The sequence below is a fragment of the Puma concolor genome, chromosome B4 (assembly GCF_028749965.1).
Source record: "Puma concolor isolate L17-30 chromosome B4, mPumCon1.1.hap2, whole genome shotgun sequence".
Classification (NCBI taxonomy): domain Eukaryota; kingdom Metazoa; phylum Chordata; class Mammalia; order Carnivora; family Felidae; genus Puma; species Puma concolor.
Window position 1 is genome coordinate 6,297,600 of NC_141673.1, and position 18,809 is coordinate 6,316,408.

The following is an 18,809-nucleotide window of genomic DNA, read 5'->3' on the forward strand; positions in this document are numbered from 1 at the left end:
TGTTGTCCTGGCCTTTTCTCCTGGCTCTCCTAGGTTTGACAGCTTCCCTTGATTTGTCCTACTCAGCTTTTCCCTCCTGCCCACCGCGTCCCTTGTCGGACTTGCTGTTACATTCAGTAAGTTATGAAATTAGCTCGTGTGTTGTGTACCCCTCTCGTCAACAGTAACTGAGACGACCCCTCATCACCTGCTTTTGCCCACGTGCGTCTAGGAGGTCTTTGCTGCAACTGCTGTGGCCTCAGTAGTGATGTTTCTAAATTTATGAACTTCATTTGTTTAATATTTTCATGCTTTCAATCAAGGAAGTACACGTAAATACATTTAACTTGCAAAGAGAATAATATACCAGGAACTTGAATATTAGTTCAAATTACAGTCTTCAAGATAATCTGACTTCTCATTAGAAGCCATTGTATTATAATACATTTGTCATCTGTCTCTGAGATTAGGACTATCAGTAAGAAATAAAGTATTCTTATACTTTTGAATTTGAATTGTCAGAAACTTACATTTTATAATTTTTATTTTCTTTAAATATTTATTTTTGAGAGAGCAAACAGGGGAAGGGCAGAGAGAGAGGGAGACAGAGGATCCCAAGGGAAGCTCTGTGCGGACAGCAGCCAGCCCCATGTGGGGCTCGAACTCACAAACCATGAGATCGTGACCTGAGCTGAAGTCAGACTGAGCTACCCAGGTGTCCCTTAAAAAAAAAAAAAAAAAAAAAAGTGTTTATTTATTTATTTTGAGAGAGAGGGGAGAGCATGAGCAGGGGAGGGGTGGAGAGAGAGGGGGAGAGAGCATCCCAAGCAGGCTCTGTGCTGTCAGTGCTGAGCCTAACACAGAGCTCGATCCCACAAACCTGAGCCCACAAACCTCAGATCACGACCTGAGCGAAAACCAAGAGTCGGATGCTCAACCAACTGAGCCACCCACGCACCCCTCAATAAATTTAAAAGTAAGAAAGATAGTCACTTGCAAAATAGTGTGTCCTTTTATTTAGTGTGTATGAATGTGCGCATCCATGTGCTTCTTGGGTCAGGATTGAACTGGGAGCAGAAGAGAGAGGTTTATTTCTTTCACGCCTAATGCTCAGGGGTGGGATCCCAGGGGCTGGGCAGACCACAGAGTCAGAGGCTCCGACTTCCTGTCTCTTGTATTGAGCACAGCTCAGGGCCTAAGTCATGTCATGGTCAAGATGGGATAAGTAGGACTTTTGTATTCAGTACAACTGACTTTGTGCTATGATTGGGATACAAAAATAGACACCATGTGGTCTCTGCCCTCAAGGACCCTTTGTCTCTTGATGGAGACAGATAGATCTATAGATGATAGATGTGGATAGAGTGAGTCCTGTAGGAGAGGAACGTGCTACTCAGGGCAGGCCAGGCAACAAAGCTTGATATTAACTGGGAATAAAGGAAGGCTTCGTGGGGGAGGTGACATTTGATCTTGACCTTGAAGAATGATGTGGAAGGAGGTCTTAGGGCCCCAAAGGGCTGGGCTTTCCTGGGCCTTGGGGGGTTTGGGTGGGAGTGGCTCTGAGACCCAGAAGGTGGGTAAACCCCCTGCGCTGTCCCGGTCGGTCGGGAGTAGGTCATCCGCTAGAGAGCAGGTCACAAGATTGGCAAGATGTTCCCAGCCACGTGGCCTTTGTGAGATCCATTCTAAAAGGCGGGCAAACTAACCTTGAAAGAAAACCGGTGGGCTTCGGTGGCTCAGTCGGTTGAGCATCCGACTTAGGCCCAGGTCACGATCTCCCAGTTCTTGGGTTCAAGCCCTGCGTTGGGCTCTTTGCTGACAGCTCAGAGCCTGGAGCCTCCTTTGGATTCCTTGTGTGTGTGTGTGTGTGTGTGTGTGTGTGCGCGCGCGCGTGCGTGTGTGTGTGCCTGCCTGCCCCTCCCGCACTCATGTCCTGTCCCTCAAAAATAAATAAATGTTAAAAAGAAATTTTTTTTTAAAAGAAAGAAAACCTTGAGTTATCACTTGTGGGGTTCAGGGATGCTCTTCTGCTCAGAGTTTGGAAGCAGGATTAAGCCCTGGCAGGCAGGCTGCTCCCACCTAACGCTCCCCAATCTTCTGACATCCCCCCCCCGCCCCAGAATTGTCACTGTGCCTGACCTCCCAGCAGCCAGTGATGGGGGGTGGGGGGTCTTCTCGAGAAGCCCTGGGACATAGAGTCAGAGTGCCTGTCATGATGTACATGACGGTCGTGCCTCTTTTTACTCGTTTTGTAAAAGGCACATGTTAATTGCTATCGACTGTCCCTCTAAACTTCAGATTCATACGTGCAGGACCGTGACATCCTGTGTCCCTGGGAACACTGTTCAGTGATTTCTGTGATGCGGACATGCTCAGGAAGCATGGGCTCTGTGCTAACCGAGGCGAGTTTTGCCGTGAGCCCCTGCGAATGAGTTCAAGCGGGACTCTGGGGTCTGGGTGAGAATGTCCTCACAGGGTGGCTGTGAGGCTCAGATCTGATGAAGTGGGAAGGCACTTTGCAGCCGTGAGGGTCCCTGCAAGGACATATTCTTACAATGACTTGGCTTCAATTCACTCAAGTTCTCCCACAGTCTCTTGCCAGTAGGAGGTTCTTGTGAGACGTTCTACCTTCATCTGAAGGTAGTGAGATGCAGAGCCGTTGCCCTGGGTCCTGTCTGTTCAGTGGCAAACTTGGGCCGAGTCTTCCTAACACTGGCCCTGAGAGCCCTCAGAGTTATAAAACGGCTTCTAAATCATCCACAGGTAAGATGGGTTCAACGTAGTTTTGTTGGGCTGGTTTATTTGGGGTATGTGAATACGTGTGTGTGTGCGCACGCGTGCGTGTATGTTTTAAATTGGCGTTCCTGGCGGGCTGTACCCACACTGATTAACCGTGAACCACACTGATTGACCACCACCACCAATGCCTTCATTCTTGCCTCTTGAGGGGAACTGCATTGAGAGATGCACACTGGCCCACCGGCTGGACGCTGGCCCACCGGGATACCCATGTGTGGGTGACTGGTGTCCACGTCGGTTTGAACGGAGTCCTGAACTCTCGGCATGTTGATACGTCAGAGGCGTCTCATATGTAAAATTTTATAAGTGTTCATTTCCTTGAGGTTTCTTAAAAAGAAACAAGAGCCCCCCACCCATCTGATTTCTGTATTTACCAAGCAAGACACGAGAAGCCAGTGGCTCACTGTGTCCCCCACGGCTGAAGCCTCCTTTCCATGGGAGTTCCCTCTTCAGTTTTCCCTTTTCTGCCCATTTCTTACTTGTGTGCAACATCGTGCGACATTCGTGTGAATGCCTTCTAAGATACTCTGATTCACCAGGTAGAACAGGCCCCTCCCTCGACCCACCGCCAGACAGCAGCATTTTTCTGCCAAGATGTGTCTTGGGGCCTTTCATCTTTTCTCCTGTGCTTCTCAGGGTCTGTTCCCATCCCTTCTTGGCGGGTGTGATCTGGAGGAGGTCAAATTGAAATCCTGCTTTTTCAACTGTAGCCCAGAGGTCCGCCAAGTGTCGTTAGGGTGCATGAGCCTGATGAAGCGGCAGGACAGACCTGGGGAGCTCCCCGGTCTTGGCTCTGACTGGGAAGGACCCAACCCCTGGTCAGGCTGCGAGGCCTGGGCCATGGCGTGGGACCACAGCGTGACTTTGCACAACCCTTAGGACGGACAGGAAGACGGCCGGACAGCCGGGGAAATGCTTGCCGTGCTCGCGTAGAGGAAAGCAGACCACGGCTGGCTCGTTGGCCACAACTGTGGCAAGACAGACGGCGGGTGGCCAGGGAAGAAGAGCCCGAGTAGTGAGAGCCAGGGCGGGTGGGCCAGGCCCTGCACCAGGCAAGCGGGGGAACAGTGGGCCCGACTCGGCGCTGGCCGAGCGCAGCTGGGGAGGGGCCCTGGCCGCCGTGGGGGCCGCACTTGACGTTGCGGGAGAGCCTCCCTGGTTTCCTCCTTGCTTCCCCGACACGGCCTTCTCTGTGGGAGGAAAAGGGCTGCTCTGTTACGTCGCCTAAAACAGGACAAGATGAGCCCTTCCCCTGCTTTTTCTGTCTTCCGAACTGGGGCGTTCGGGAGGCTGGGCCGCGTCTGCTCGGGGCGAGGCAGCTGTGTGTCCTCACAGAGTTCCGGAGACCCCCCCCTTCCTGTCCCCAGCACCCCGGTTAGTCCTCCGCCGAAGTGCTGGGACCCTCTGCTAGTTCCGGGGACAGCTTGCACGGCCCCCCAAGCTGGCTGCGCACAGATGCCGGGTCTTAATCCCGCAGCCCCTTTCAGTGTGTTCAGCCCACACGGCCCACCCTGGCGGGTGCTCGTGGAGGACCCTGCCCTCCCTGCCCGGGCCTGTGGCTTGCCGTGCCACCGGCCCCCGGGTCCTTCCCCCGCGGGGGCAGCCTTTAAAACCAAGCATCCTGCCGCGCACAGGCGGCCTTCCGTTGTTGAAGTGAACCCTCTACACGGTGTTCCGGAGATACAAGTCACTTTATTTGCTGATCTCTATCTCTTCCTTTGAGGACTGTTCACTTTTCCAGATGAAATCACCGGAAACAGAATAGGCTGTGCCAGATATTTAAGCTATTAAAAAAAAAAAAGTTTCTGCTTTGTTAATGGTGCAAAGCAGGGTATTAGCTCAGGCCTTGCTCCCCGAGCGCCCGCCTCATGGGAGGTGGCTAGCGAGCCTGTCCTTTCTCACAGGGGGCTGCCTGGACACACGGAATGGCCCGAGCCGAGGCCGGAGGCCGAGAGGACCGGGAACCTGTGGGCCCCAGGGGTGGTCTGGCCCAGGGGGCTGAGTGGCAGAAGGGCCTCCTGTGTGGCCTGGGTGGGGAGGGGGACTGGTTTAACGTATGCAGTATTGGTAATAAAAGAATTCTAACCACTAGAGTTAAAACATCTTCACAGTCAAGCTCCGAGTATTTTCCACCTGTGGATCTTCAATCTGTGGAAGTCAAAATTACTGAGACTGTTTAGTTCAGCCTTTCTCATCCTGAATTCGTCCAGCAAGCCTTTAGGGAGCGACTGCGGTGTGTGGGACCCCGGGTGCTGGCATTTACCGCAGTGAACAAAACAAAAATCCCTGCCCTGCGGCAGCTCACATTCCAGAGGGGGAGACGGAGAGTAGACAGCGAGCAGAAGGATCGAGTAAATGATACATCTCCTCGGAAGGAAATGAGCGCTTGGGGGAGAAGGATAAGGTGGAGACGGGGTCTGGGAGTGTGAGAGGCTGTGGGGGGACCGCACGGGTCAGAGAAGACCTGCCCGGGGGCCCGAGGACGCCAGCCTCCCGCTGTGGGCTCCCCGGGGGAAGCTGGTCGCAGGGAGTGGGTGTGCGGGGTGGTGCAGGGCTCGGGGAGGTGACGCGGTGGGCAGTGAGCAGGGCGGGCTGCACTCTGCATGGGTGCTTTGGGCCTTTACCCTGCGTGAGGGCGGCGATGGGGTGTGACTTGAGCTGGGAGAGGGTCACACTGTGTTGAGAACAGGCCGGAGGAACAGGGCTCCCCGGGATACCCTTCAGGAGATGCCCTCCGTCGTTGCAGGGAGAGGTGGCGGTGGACTTGGACACCCGGTGGGCGGGGCTGGGGTGGGTGAGGAGGGGCGGTCAGTCCTCGGGGTGCACGTGGACCTCCTTTCTCTCGAAGGTGCGGGGCAGCCGTGCGGTACAGAGAGGGGACTGGCCTTCGTTCCGACACAGGCTGTTAATGAAACAAAAGGGCGTGTTTTTATTAACTAGTTTTTCTATTCTAAGGGTGTTACCTGCCCATAGTCAGAATTTTCAAATCGCTTAGAAGGTTGGGGGGAAAACCGCAAAGTCCCTTCCCGGCCCCAAGGCACTCCCTAGAGAAGTCAGAGAGCTCACTGGGACTCTGTGTGCGTGGGTGCACTTTGGTGGGCGCCTGATTGTCTTGTAATACCAGTGGGCTCGGACTGTCTGCCACGCGACGCCCACTGTTCCGATTGGTGTGGGGGGTGTCTTTCATGTCTGTACACTCTGTCCCCTCCCTCCTTCTCCTCCGTTCTGCTGGCATCTTTTTTTTTGTTTTAATGTTTACTCATTTGTGTGTGTGTGTGTGTTGTGTGTGTGTGTGTGTGTGTGTGTGAGAGAGAGAGAGAGAGAGAGAGAGAGAGAGAGAATATGAGCTGGGGAGGGGCAGAGAGAGAGAGGGAGACAGAGAGGCCAAAGGGGGCTCTGTGCTGACAGCAGTGAGCCTGATGTGGGGCTCGAACTCATGAACCCCGAGATCATGACCTGAGCCAAAGTGGGACGCTCAACCGACTGAGCCACCCAGGCACCCCTGTACTGGCATCTTTGATTCTTGACGGACAGTCAGAGGTTTTCAGGGTTTGTTTTTTTCTTTCTTTCTTTCTGTTGCTATTAAAAATAACACCATAGTGAATACCTGCGTTTGTCTCTTGGGTGAATTTATCTGTAGGATAAAGCTTTAGAGGAGATAGTTGGGTAAAAGGCCAGATGTTCCTCTTTTGTGAAATACACCACGCGTTGAGAGGCATGTGACAACACACGAGGACAGATCTGAGATGGCCGGGCATTCACATCGCTTGCTCTCCGAGAGCGCGTCTTAGAGGCACTTGAGGCTCGAAGTCTGAACCAGTCGCTCAGACAGAGGGATCTGCGTTCCATGCAGCTCACCAGTGGTGCCAGGCCATCCCTGCCGACCTCAGTGCTGCCTCGGGCACGCACGTGGGCTCCCACCGTGCTGGGTGCTGGAATAGGCCCAGCACTCGTGGGGCCTTTGCTGCTGCCCTCGCTCTTCTGGAAAAGCCTCTCTCCTGTCCGTTGCGTGCCCGCGTGCCCTCACAGTACGGCCGTTTGTACTTCACTGCGTGCCAGTATGTCCTGTTAGGGTGTCGGCTCCAGGGGCTGGGACTGTGTCCGTCTCATTCACCGCTGCATCCTGGGGACCTAGCTGCTGTGCCTGACACACGGTACATATGCACACATCAGCTCGTGGCCTGAACAAGTGAATCTGCCCCTCAGGGAATGAATCTCCCCTCACTCTGGGCCAGATAATGGCTTAGGAGAAATTGTGGTCACTTTGCAGTGAGTGAAGAATTTCCCACCGTGGATAACGAAGAAACCGACCTAGGTCTGGCGTGTGCTGTTGCTGAGAGGCCTGCAGGGCAGCACGGGGCAGGCCAGTGTGGGGTGGGAGGCAGCAGCGACGACACCTTCCTTCCGGGTCCTGCAGAGGACTGCAGGGGGCTTTCTTGCCCGTCCCCGCCAGGCCGACTCTCAGGGGAGATGAAACATGGTACCTTCACTCTGACTGTGCTTGCTTTATAGTAATAGCTTTTGGGCCTAATGACCCGTTCTCTTTTTCCTTTTTAGAGCAGATTAAAGCATTTTGAGCGAGCTAGATGTACTTCTGTAATTTGTATTTTTTGTTTACCTGATACCTGTTATCAGGCCCAGAGGAGAAGAAGGTTATGCCAGTTCCCAGCCTGGGCCAAGGACACCCTCGGCCACCTCCATTAACCTCTGAGACCGCCTACTGTCTTAGGAGTGGCTCTGACTCACCAGAGTTTACATATGTCAGTGGCAGAAGTCTCTGGAAGCCAGAGATCTGGAAGCATTACCCCTGCCTCAGTCGTTCCTGGGTTCCGGATTCCCAGATCTTCGTCAAGTGCTTCTTAGCATGTGCACTCAGCTAATATCTATTGAGGGCCTATCGAGGGCCTACTGTGTGCCCAGGACATGTGAGGAGGGCCACGGATATGCATTTCAGGAGGGTGGGGAGGAGAGGGGGTGATGATCTGTACACCTTTACACTTTACCCTTGTACATTTTTACACTGTAAAACCTTTTACAAGGACTTCCTTGCTTTTGAGTCATGAGCTCGCTGCTGATATACCTTTGCGGGACAGACAAGGTCTCAGACAGAAGCACACTGTCCCTGCCTCTTGAGCAGCTGGAATCTTAGGGTCTCCAAGGGGATCCTGCCTCGGACTGCACTGACGACCCACAGGTCACTGCCACAGAGCCACCTTCCTCCCAGGGGCCTTGGAAAGAGAGGAGGGGAAGGCTGTAAACCTGTTCCTCTCGTACTCAGGTCTTTGCTGAGCACCTTTGACGTGCAACACTGGGGGTGCTAGACGTGAGGGGTAAGTGAGCAACGTGCTGGGACTCCTGGCCCCTCCCAGCCTGTAGGACCTCCTGTCCCTTAACCAGCCTCCTGCTTACGTCTCTCTCTCCTCCTGTTTTATGTAACAGGAAATGCCTGTGGTCTTATCATCCACGAAGTCACTAGCTTCAGCCATAGTCTCGTCATTCTGTTATACAGACTATCCATCAAAATGTTAATTTTGGTAATAAGGTTCCTAAAAATCAAGAAAACAAATCTTATTTCTTGATTGCTCCTTTTTCATAGCAGCCTGTTCCTGTTTACAGCAAGCCTTGACTTTCTTGGAGAAGTCTTATCAGAGTTCCTTAGAGTTTCTGTCTCGTTCCCTGAAGTATCTGTGTTTTCCCTAGAGATCAGCTCCAAATGAAAGTTGTCCTGTTGATCTTGGTCTTTTCATGGTTTGGGTTTTTATTCCATTATTGTTTATTTCGTGGCTCTTCCGCCATTGGTCCTTCCCTTGGTTATCAGTTCATGTTTATGAAAAAAGAACAGGATGTGTAGGAACCTGTTCTGGGTTCCCAGGCAGGCCTCCCTGAAGGGAGTCTAGGCTTGCTGGTCACAAATGCAGTTTTAAAAATTCCTGTGATTGCCCCTCAGGGCCCCCCCTCCCTTGGCATTTCTCGGCCCTGGGCTTGGCACTCCTACCCTGGGAAGGCTCATTCCCACCCTGGCGTTTGGGCTGGTTTTCTTCTGGCCCAGACCTGTCTGCTAGTTTCTAGCATGTCCTCTAGCCTGCTGCTGTGACGTTGCGGGGTTACGGGTGTTACGCGTGTCTTCGTGCCTGCTCCGTGGGCCCTTGTGGGGAGGGAGGGAGACGTGTGTGTGCCTCTTTTGAACCAGCTGCTTTGTTGTGATTTGGGGGAAAGAAAGACGGTTCGAAGAAATACACGGGGAACATATTGTCTTCTCTTTGTCTTTCCCATTGTGATGGGAAGGAGTCAAGAATAACTGAGCACACACTACCTCGTCCCAGAGGTTCATTTCGGAATCCGTTGTCTGGCATGCTGTTGGCATTTTCCTGTCGCTGGGCTGGACCGTGAAAGCCTGTTGTGGTGACTTCGGCACATAGCGTACCCCAGGGGGTAGACCTGGCCGGGAGGGCATGTAGCGTTTGTTCAGAGCTTACGCCGGAGTATCACGGTTCAGTTGCTTCAGGAAGAAGTGATCAGTCCCCTGCTGGGTGCTGGACAGGGTGGCATATACTGAAGACACGCTCGCTTCCGTCCCATCCTCAGAAAGAGCGGCACTGACTCATTTGTCTGTCACCTCGCGCTTTTCCAGAGTTCTCCTGCATCTGTTACCTCCCCTGAGCCTCCTCATACCTCGGGAGGTCAGGGCGCCAGTGGTGTCCCCGCCTTAGAGGACAGGTGGGGCTCTCACAGGGGACGACGACTTGAGTCCACAGGGTCGGAGCTGAGATACTCGCTGCCTCCCCGGGACCTTCCCCTTCCCCTTGAGAAGCACCCAATTAATAAATAAATACACACTATATGCTTTTGGCATCAGTAAACATACTTCGGGAGGCATTCGGTACCCTTTGGCCTCAGAGGTCAATGTGTTCTGTAGCACATCCTCAAGCTTAGTCGTGGCTTAGGTTGGCTCAGGACCCTGAAAGAAGGAAGGAGGCAGAACCAGGAAATCCGCCTGACCCATCTCCTTTTGGAGGAACAGGCTTGCGGTTCTCTCGTTGTCCTCAGAGGCCTCAGTTGCCCCGACTTACATGTTTCTTCAGCCCGGGTGTGCTAAAACCAGATTCATTTTTACGGCTAGGGACGTTTGCGTGTGAACAAAAAATCTGAGCGATATCCCCTGACAGGCCGAGAACCACTGGGGATGCTTTGGGGGGTCAGTTTTAGACTAGCCTTGATAGCCTTCATTAGGCTATCGTGACAGCCCTGAGACTCAGGCGCCCTTTCTGAGGGAGCGGCCTCCCATCCACACAGGGTCTCCAGAGCTGGGGACGACTCTGGCTGGACGACCGGTGTCCTGCTGCGGTCGGGCCGCATGGAGTCACAGGGGCCGGGTTGAGTCCTTGCCTTTTGATTTGACACAAGCGTGGCCAACCTCGGCCGAGAGAGCCTACTTTGGGGGTATCATTCAGTCCTTAGATAGTTATTGAACACCTGTGTGGTAGCATTAGCCAGTTCTTCTGGTTCCTTCGTCGGTGGCCTTGGTTTCCCTGGGCGTGGCCTGGTCTGCAACTGGTTCCTACTCAGGAGGGCGCATGCTCAAGTGAGCGTCCACACTGGGAGCACTGGTGTCGGGCTGGACATTAGGGGGTTTTGTTCAGGAATCTCATTTTCCTTAGAGCACGGGCTGTGTCCTGGGGCCTCTCGTCTTACCTTAGAGTTGCTTGTCTGCGGCTCTAGGCGCTCGTACACGTGTCCACCCCCACAACGAAGTGATGCTGGGAAACACACTGGGAAGAGCAGGCCCTGTGCTGTCTGTGAGCGCTGGAGCTGTGGCTAATCCTTCTTCCTGCCTTTCCTTTCTCTGCCGGACTCTTCTCTGAGTTCTCTGCGGAAACGTGGGTTCTTTCTGTTTTCCGAAGCTGCAAATACAGTTAAAAAAATAAAAATAAAAAAGGATACCCAAGCTGATGGGTACACTGAGACCCCTTAACATCGGGTATTATCGCTTTTTCTTGTCTCATGTAAATTTGTAGAACAGACATTATGACACTTTATTTTGATTGCCATCAAGCATTCATTACCAATTTCACTTTATTTACAGCTCTGTAAAGGCAAAGAATATTTCTTCTGTTTGCATTCGACAGATTTGACGTTTGGATCTTCCCTAATTTTCCCATTGTTCTAGTCCAGTTTAGTTGTTTTCAGTTTCATTTAAAAGAAACCAAGGTCTAGCTCATGGGCCGTTTGCATTCCCGGCACTAATAAGCTCAGTTCTTTTTTTTTTTAACGTTTTATTTATTTTTGAGACAGAGAGAGACAGAGCATGAACAGGGGAGGGTCAGCGAGAGGGAGACACAGAATCTGAAACAGGCTCCAGGCTCTGAGCTGTCAGCACAGAGCCTGACACGGGGCTCGAACTCAGGGACCGCGAGATCATGACCTGAGCCGAAGTCGGCCGCCCAACCGACTGAGTCACCCAGGCGCCCCAATAAGCTCAGTTCTTGAAACTTAGATCTTTGTTGAATGAATGAACGAATGAATGAATGAGGCTCACCAAGAATAGGTGATAATGGCAGGTCTTCCCCTCTTTCCAATTTTAAATTGACACATGACCATGGCGTCACTGGGCCACGTGCTGCTTTCTGGGCGCCTTTCTTCCAGTCCCTTCCAGACCATCTCTGGGCCCGGGTATGGCTGGTGTGACTCAGGAGGTCATTTGGGCCAGGAAGAGTGGCTGATCGTTGTGCCTTGATGAGTCGTGGCGCCGGTCACATTCTGGTGGTAAAAACACGAATCTCTCTGTTGGTCAGGAGAACATTTCTTATGTGAGCCCTGAAGGCTGGGAGCTGATTCTGTTTTTGCAAAATCTGTTTCGTAAAATCACCAGTTACGGATTTCCCGGGAAATGAGATTTCCCTGGTCTCCCTTGAGCCATCTTGACCACCTTCTCCGCTTACAGATAGGAAGCCCTTCTCTAGCACACAGGAGCAGAGCCCAGCCGCCTGCCAGTCCCTTTCTAGCTTTTCCTATACCCCATGGAGGAAAGCATTCCTACTTTCTTGGTATTTTTATAGTATAATACCCACAAACAGCTAATTATATGTAACATACTGTAAAAGGAAGAACTTGGCATTTTAGAACCGCAGAACCTCGCCTTGAGTCATAATCTCCCCATTTTCCACCATTTATCACCTTAAACAATTTACTTGACCTTCAGTTTCTCATCTGCGAAAAGGGAATGAAGATACCTGCCTCATGGGACTATTACAAAAAATAAATGAGATTGTGGAATAGCTAAAATTATACTTGGGAGAGAAATATATAGTGTTAAATGCGTATGTGAGAAGAGAGGAAAGAAAACTTACTTATAAGCTGCACTTCCACATCCAGAGTCCGAAAAAGAACAACCTGAAGCCACAGATGTAGAAGGAAGGAAATTAACAAAGGGAAGAGATCGAGGAAAATGAAGACAGATATTCAGTAGACACTGAAAGAAAGCAAGCTAAAAGTTGATTCTTTGAAAAATAAAAATGAAAATTGATAAATCTCTGATGAGACTGATCAAGAGAAAAGGCACAAAAACCTAATGTCAACAATGAAAAGAGGGACGCTACTACAGTTGCCTCAGTCTTTAAATGATCATAGGAGGAATAATATGAACAATTTTATGCCAATAAATTTGAAAAAAAAAATCGCCTGGATTCCCTATAAAACCACAACTTTACAAAATCACACAAAGAAATAGAAAATACACGAATAGTCTTCTGCCTTTTAACTAGAATGTATGACGAAAAGTGCTTAAAGAAAACTTCAGGGCCAGGAGACTTCACTGACAAATTCTGCCAAACATTTAAGGAAAAATAAAGCCAGTCTTAACGTAAACATCTATTTGTGATCACAGCTCTTAGAAGAATTACAGTGGAAAGGAACTTTCTAACCTAAAAAATGATATTTTAAAATATCGCAGAGTAGACATCATACTTCATCGTGAAATGTCGAAAGCTCTGTCCTTGAGGCCAGGGGTCAGCTTGGTGCCGGGACCGCTGTCACCTGGGGACCGTCGCAGTGGGCTAGTGCAGTGCCAGGGTGGGCTCAGGACCCTGGAGTGACGGAGCATCACCACGTTGCCAGTGTGGGGCTCGGGTGAGGAGAGCTGGACTCGCCTTGTTCCTGCTGGTCGGCTCGGAGCATGCCTCCTCTCTGAAGCCCTTGCAGCTCCATCCAGTGTTACCTGGTTTTGTTACTTGGCGATTCAGGTTCTGGCCCCTAGAAGTCAAGTGTGTCTTTTTTGTGCTGTGTGAGCCCAGTGGCAACCTCTTCTTGGCTCCCAGCACTTAATAGGCTCTTAATAAATCTCAGGCAGAACTGACCGTCCATTTACATCTACACCATGGCTGAACCCCAGCCGAGTCTGAGTCCCTCCGTCTGAGCTCTTCAGGTATCGAGTTGCTTCTCCGTCCAGATCCCTGCAGCTCCTCCCTGCAGCTGTTCCTGGAGCTGGCCAGGCAGCCTAACCAGCGGCCGGATTGGACCACTTTGAGACTTGCCTGAGCCCAAAGCCCAGATATTTCCTGAGGAGCCTGGAGCAGAGACGGCTGGCCTGGGTAGAAGACTTTCTGCCACTGCAAACATGGGCCGGCGTGCTCCCAGGAGGGCCTGGGCCAAGAGCACACGATTGCGTAGATGGGGGTGCTGTGGGACGTGGCACCAGGGCTCAGCCAGAGAAGACGGTCGGCCTTTCTGATACCCTGGAGTTAAAATGACACGCTGCCCTGTGATGTTGGAGCGAGGTCCAGCCGGCACGCTGTCAGGAAGTGTGTGCATGTGGTGCCCGGGCAACCGCCTGGTTATAGCGTGCATGAATTTGGAGCACTTGGCTTTGAAGTACCATCATCCGCTCTTTGAATTTATTGGCTGTACAAGTGCTGTGTTCATCTTCAGAAGCTGTGACATCCATCACATGAAGCCTTTTTTTTTTTTTTAATATATATATATATATATATTTTTTTTTTTTTTTTTTTTAAATGTTTATTTATTTTTGAGACAGGGAGAGACAGCATGAACGGGGAGGGGCAGAGAGGGAGACACAGAATCTGAAACAGGCTCCAGGCTCCGAGCTGTCAGCACAGAGCCCGACGCGGGGCTCGAACTCACGGACCGGGAGATCATGACCTGAGCCGAAGTCGGATGCTTAACCGACTGAGCCACCCTGGCGCCCCTCATGAAACTTTTTTAATAGCCACTAGATCTTAGGTTATAGAACACCAGATTTATTTAAACTTCAGATCGTTCTTGGAAAACATCTTGGTGTGATGGAGAGAACATTACCGTAGCAAACTTGTCAAATGTTTGTCTCTGCCATTCGTGACTTGGGTGACTGTAGACAAGTTACTTAACCTCCCTTCCCTGAGCATCAGTTCTCTCAACTATAAAGTGGAGACGAAAGTAATGATAGTGGTAATTATTACTATCTAATGATGTTACATTGTAATTTACTGTGTCCATAGCGCTCACTATGGACCATGTACTGTTTGCCTCTGTGTGTCTGGCCTCATTTCACCCTCACTGTAATTCTGTGATGTACGTCCCATAATCAGATAAGGCTGTTGAGGCACAGAGAGGTTGGGTAACTTGCCAACTACTGGCCAGCTAGTGAGTAACAGGTCTGGGATTAGAGCCCAGGTAGCCTGACTCTAGAGCCCGTGTTCCTGTTCCTTACCACGCTTCTGGATTGTTGCTTCGGGGGTTGTAAGAATTAAATGTGGTAGCATATAGAAAAGGGTCCAGAACAAAGTCTTGTACCTTGGAGACGTAGCAGTGTGGGTCACCCTGCATCCACCCCATCCTACCTGGTCCCTCCCCGAGCGAAGCTGAAGCTTTGGACTCCTGACTCTGGTCGTGAGGGGAAGTTCCAGAACTCTGGCTGTGTGATCTGGACACAGGGTGATGGGAAGGAGGGCGGAGTCAACTTTTCACCAAGAAGCCAGTGAGTCTCACGTGGCCGTGGACGGGTCATGCATTGCTGTGGTCTGTGCTCGTGAACATCGTGGCACCTCCCTCTAGCAGGGGGTTAGTCACGCCTTTACCCTTGCCTGGGTTTAGAACACCGCCTCATGACCCAGAAGTGGTCACTTCCGCCTGTTTGTCTTTACTCTAGCTGACCTTCACACTGATGGTATCAGAATAAACTGGTCTGATCTGGGGCCTCAGTGGCTGAGGTGACATTGCCCAACACAGTGGCTGGGGACACACTGCCCAACACAAGTGAAACATGGGGGAGCCTGGGGGTGGAGTCAGGTGGCCAAGGCGGATGACTTCCACTCGTGTCTGACCGCAGGGCCTAGTCCTGCCCGGTGGGTGGGACAGGCTGGGGCAGGGCGAGTCCAGAGATGCAGCAATTCTGCCTGCTTTCGCTGTTCTCCGCACACGTGCTCTCTTTCTCCAAGCGACGAGGAAGCTTGTTTAGTAAGGTTATCAATCTGTTGGTCTAAGAACACGAACTGTTCTCCAGAAAGCTCTTTGAGCTCTTCAGTAAGATGTTGAGAAGGTTCACTTGTTAATACGAAATACACATGTGCACGGGCATATGACACATGCATATATATGTGTTTATTGATTTTCTCTCACCTAAAGGGAACGTTTGAGACTGCTCTGTACTAAGGCAGTAATGGATATGGAAGTCGTGTGATGGCCGTGACTTGCTTCTTACCTTAAGAATTTAAGGGGCGCCTGGGTGGCTCAGTCGGTTAAGCGTCCGACTTCAGCTCAGGTCATGATCTCGTGGTCCGTGGGTTTGAGCCCTGCGTCAGGCTCGGTGCTGACAGCTCAGAGCCTGGAGCCTGTTTCAGATTCTGTGTCTCCCTCTTTCTCTGACCCTCCCCTGTTCATGCTCTCTCTCTCTCTCTGTCTCAAAAATAAATAAATGTTAAAAAAATTTTTTTTTTTAAAAATTTAAAAACCACAATGACGTGCTTTTTCTTTGACAGGTTTGTCTACGGATTTTGAGCATCTGAGGTTGACCTCTGCGCTAAGCATTGGCCGCTCGCTGCTCCCTCACTGTCCGGAGAGATGTCTGTCGCTTACGACGACTCCGTTGGAGTGGAAGTGTCCAGCGATAGCTTCTGGGAGGTAATGCCCACGCTTTGCTTCCTCACGTGTGCGGAGAGCAGGCCGATGGGGCCTGACGGGCCTGGCTTCTCCCGGCCGGAACCGGGGGAGGAGATGAGCGTACCCCAGATAGGCCCTGTCTTCGGGGTCAGATCCAGGTGGCGGCAGGGGTGGCTTGGCTGTCGGTGCAGGTGGTGAGCCGACCTTGCCAGGAAGGACTGATAAAGCAGCGTTTGTCAGGGTCTTAGCGCCGTGTCCATTCTCGGATCTTCGCTTTCGTGCTTAGCCATGTTGTGACTTGGCTCTGTGTATGCTCGTTGCGGGGCTTGGCCCGAGAGGAGAGGCCGCGTGGCCTCTGAGTCGTGTGTAGAGAGATGGACGGTGGTGATGTGACACCATGCTGGGACAGTGCAGGCTGTCCAGGGGGCTGAGCAAACCGCCTTGAGCTGTCAGAGCATCTTCCCGTGCGTCTGGGCCCATGAGGAACTCCTTCCCTGATTAGAAATTTTGTGGAGGTGGAGGGGGTGGGGGGAGTTTTGTTTTCTCTGGAGGTCACTCTTCCTGAGCCCATTTACTTTTTTCTGCCTGCTGCTTAAAGGAAAGTCCATTTTTGTTCTTGGGGCAAAACCCCTGGAACTTTCCAGGCAGTGGTGGGCTTAGTGGAGAGAGCACCGGCTTTGCAGTTACAAAGATCCGGGTTCTGTTCCCGACTGTGCCATCGCTAGCTGTGATTTCGGGCAAGTGGCTTGACTGATAAGAGCCTCAGAATCTTCATCTCTAAAGGGGGGGTAAGGGGCGCCTGGGTGGCTCAGTCAGTCAAGTGTCCAGCTCTTGATTTTGGCTCAGGTCATGATCTCATAGTGTGTGGGTTCGAGCCCCACGTCAGACAACGTGGAGCCTGCTTGGGATTCTCGTTCTCCCTCTCTTTCTGCCCCTCCCCCACCGGCGTGCACGCAGTCACCTGTGCGCGCGCGCTCTCTCTCTCTCTCTCTCTTTCTCTCAAAACATATAAATAAACTTAAAAAAATAAAGAGAGGATACTGGCCTTCGGGGAAGCTGCAGGATGAAGTGAGAATACAGACGTCAGCACCCATGTGGGTGCTTTCCAGGCAACAGAGGCGCGAGTGGCGTGAGGTATAAGGAGGAAGCGCTGGGGTTTGCTGGGGACTCGGACGAATTAGTTTTATAAATGGAGATTGAGTACGTGTATCGTTTTGTCTGAGAACAAACACCATCTGATATTATTGTCTAGCAGAGACAGTGATCACAGGTGCCCAGTGTTAAAAAACGTGAGCAAGGAACTCAGAGTTCTGTTAACACTTTTCTTTCCTATGTGTTGGCCAAAAGGTCATTATTGACTTTTAGCTGAATACTTCATCTTCTGAAAAGTCTGTGTTTCATGAGCAGCTACTACGTGCTAGGTCTTGTGAGACTCCAGTGGGAAATGGGACAGTCCGAGTCCTTACCCCTCAGCCTTCCTTGTGGGTGTCCAGGCCAGAGCTCAAATTTCAGTAGCCAGAGAGGTACACCTGCCTCAGGAAACATTCCTCAGAAGGCCCTAAGAGTGATAGGGTGACAACAGAGTCACGGTTGAGTCCGGCCGCCGCAGCAGTGGCTTCCTGGCGTTGTTAGGAATGTCCTCACGGCGTGGGGGTTGTGGGGCGTCCGTGGTGGACTATGTGAAGCTGTGTTGGAACAGGCAGTTACAGAATACGGTCTGGAGGTGCCTCCAGGACAGCGCTGGAATTCAGGACTGCCCCCCCCCCCCCCCCCCCCCCCCCCCCGTGCAGGTTCAGGTTCACGGGCAGACGGGTCTCGCTCGCCCCCAGGAGGGAGACTGTGGCCTTGCCAGCTCACGGCCAGCCAGCGATGGCTGTGCGGAGCCCTCCCATGAGCGGTGAGACCGGGTGCATCTGGTGGGGACACAGGTCCTCGTTAGTTTCGACCCTGAACCCGAACTAGACAGAATCCTTTAACTGTGGGGAAACTTTTTGTTTTGTAACTCTGGTGACATTACCGTCTAGTCCTAATCAGCACCTGCCTTGAGCTGGATGACGGTGCAGAGAGAGGTCGGCACACACAGCGGGCTGGGCCTTGTGAGCCATTGGCCAGGAGAGGCACCGGGACCGCTTCAGAGGTGCAGCCTAGGCTCGACTCCTGGCTCGTCACTAACTACATAGGGGTGGAGGGTGGGGGCGCTTGGGGCAAGTTACTAATTTTTCTTTGCCTCAATTGCCCAATCTGTAAGATGGGGGTAAAAATGGTACCTATATCCCAGTATTGTCATGAGGGTTCCAGGAATGAGCGTGTGTAAAGTGGAAAGGGGGCTTCAGGACAAGTGCCGGCGGGGAGCTCTGTCCCTCCGATGTGGGCGCTGGGGGTCAGCACGCACACAGCACATCACCTGTTCCCGCAGGGTGCGTTTGGCGGCATCATTTGAGTTCCCAGTTGATGGCTGAAACTGCTCTGGAGACATCAGGGATCTACATATAGGGCTACTGCAGAAGCCTTCAGCTGCTGCTTTAAAAAAAAAAAGGTCGAAGTTGCCAGTATATAGTGTCAGCATATATTAAATTGAGTGGCTTTAACAGGTCCTGTTGCTGATTGAAGCTCTCAGGCTCCCTGTTAAATTCTTAGCTGCGATAACGTCCACAGCCAAGAACATCTTTTGCCCGAGGAATGCTAAGGCCAACGATTTATTTTCTAGGCAGGGTCGGCTCATCTTGTGATGCTGTCTCTGAAATCACTTTTCAGCTTGTATAACTACATGCTGCCCACCTCCTCCTCCTCCGGGATGGGTGTTCGCTGAAGGGAGGAGCGATCACTCAGGGTGCACCCGCCCCATCGGGCTCTGAGTGGCGTAGGTGCACGCGGCCAGCTGTGCATCTCTCCAAGCTGCCAGCAAGGTCGCTCTTGCCCACGAAAGGTGTTTTCTCGCTGAT

The 18,809-nt window shown here is 51.8% G+C and overlaps 1 protein-coding gene across 2 annotated transcripts in view; it reads left to right on the forward strand.

Moving 5' to 3' along the window:
* PACSIN2 (protein kinase C and casein kinase substrate in neurons 2) overlaps positions 1-18,809 on the forward strand; it is a 133,861-nt gene that overhangs the window by 80,307 nt on the left and 34,745 nt on the right. For both annotated transcript variants that reach the window (XM_086712107.1, XM_086712108.1), the window contains exon 2: positions 15,747-15,888. In XM_086712107.1, coding sequence (XP_086568233.1) covers positions 15,829-15,888 — 60 coding nt within the window. In that variant the 5' untranslated portion in view covers positions 15,747-15,828. The remainder of the gene's footprint in view (positions 1-15,746; positions 15,889-18,809) is intronic.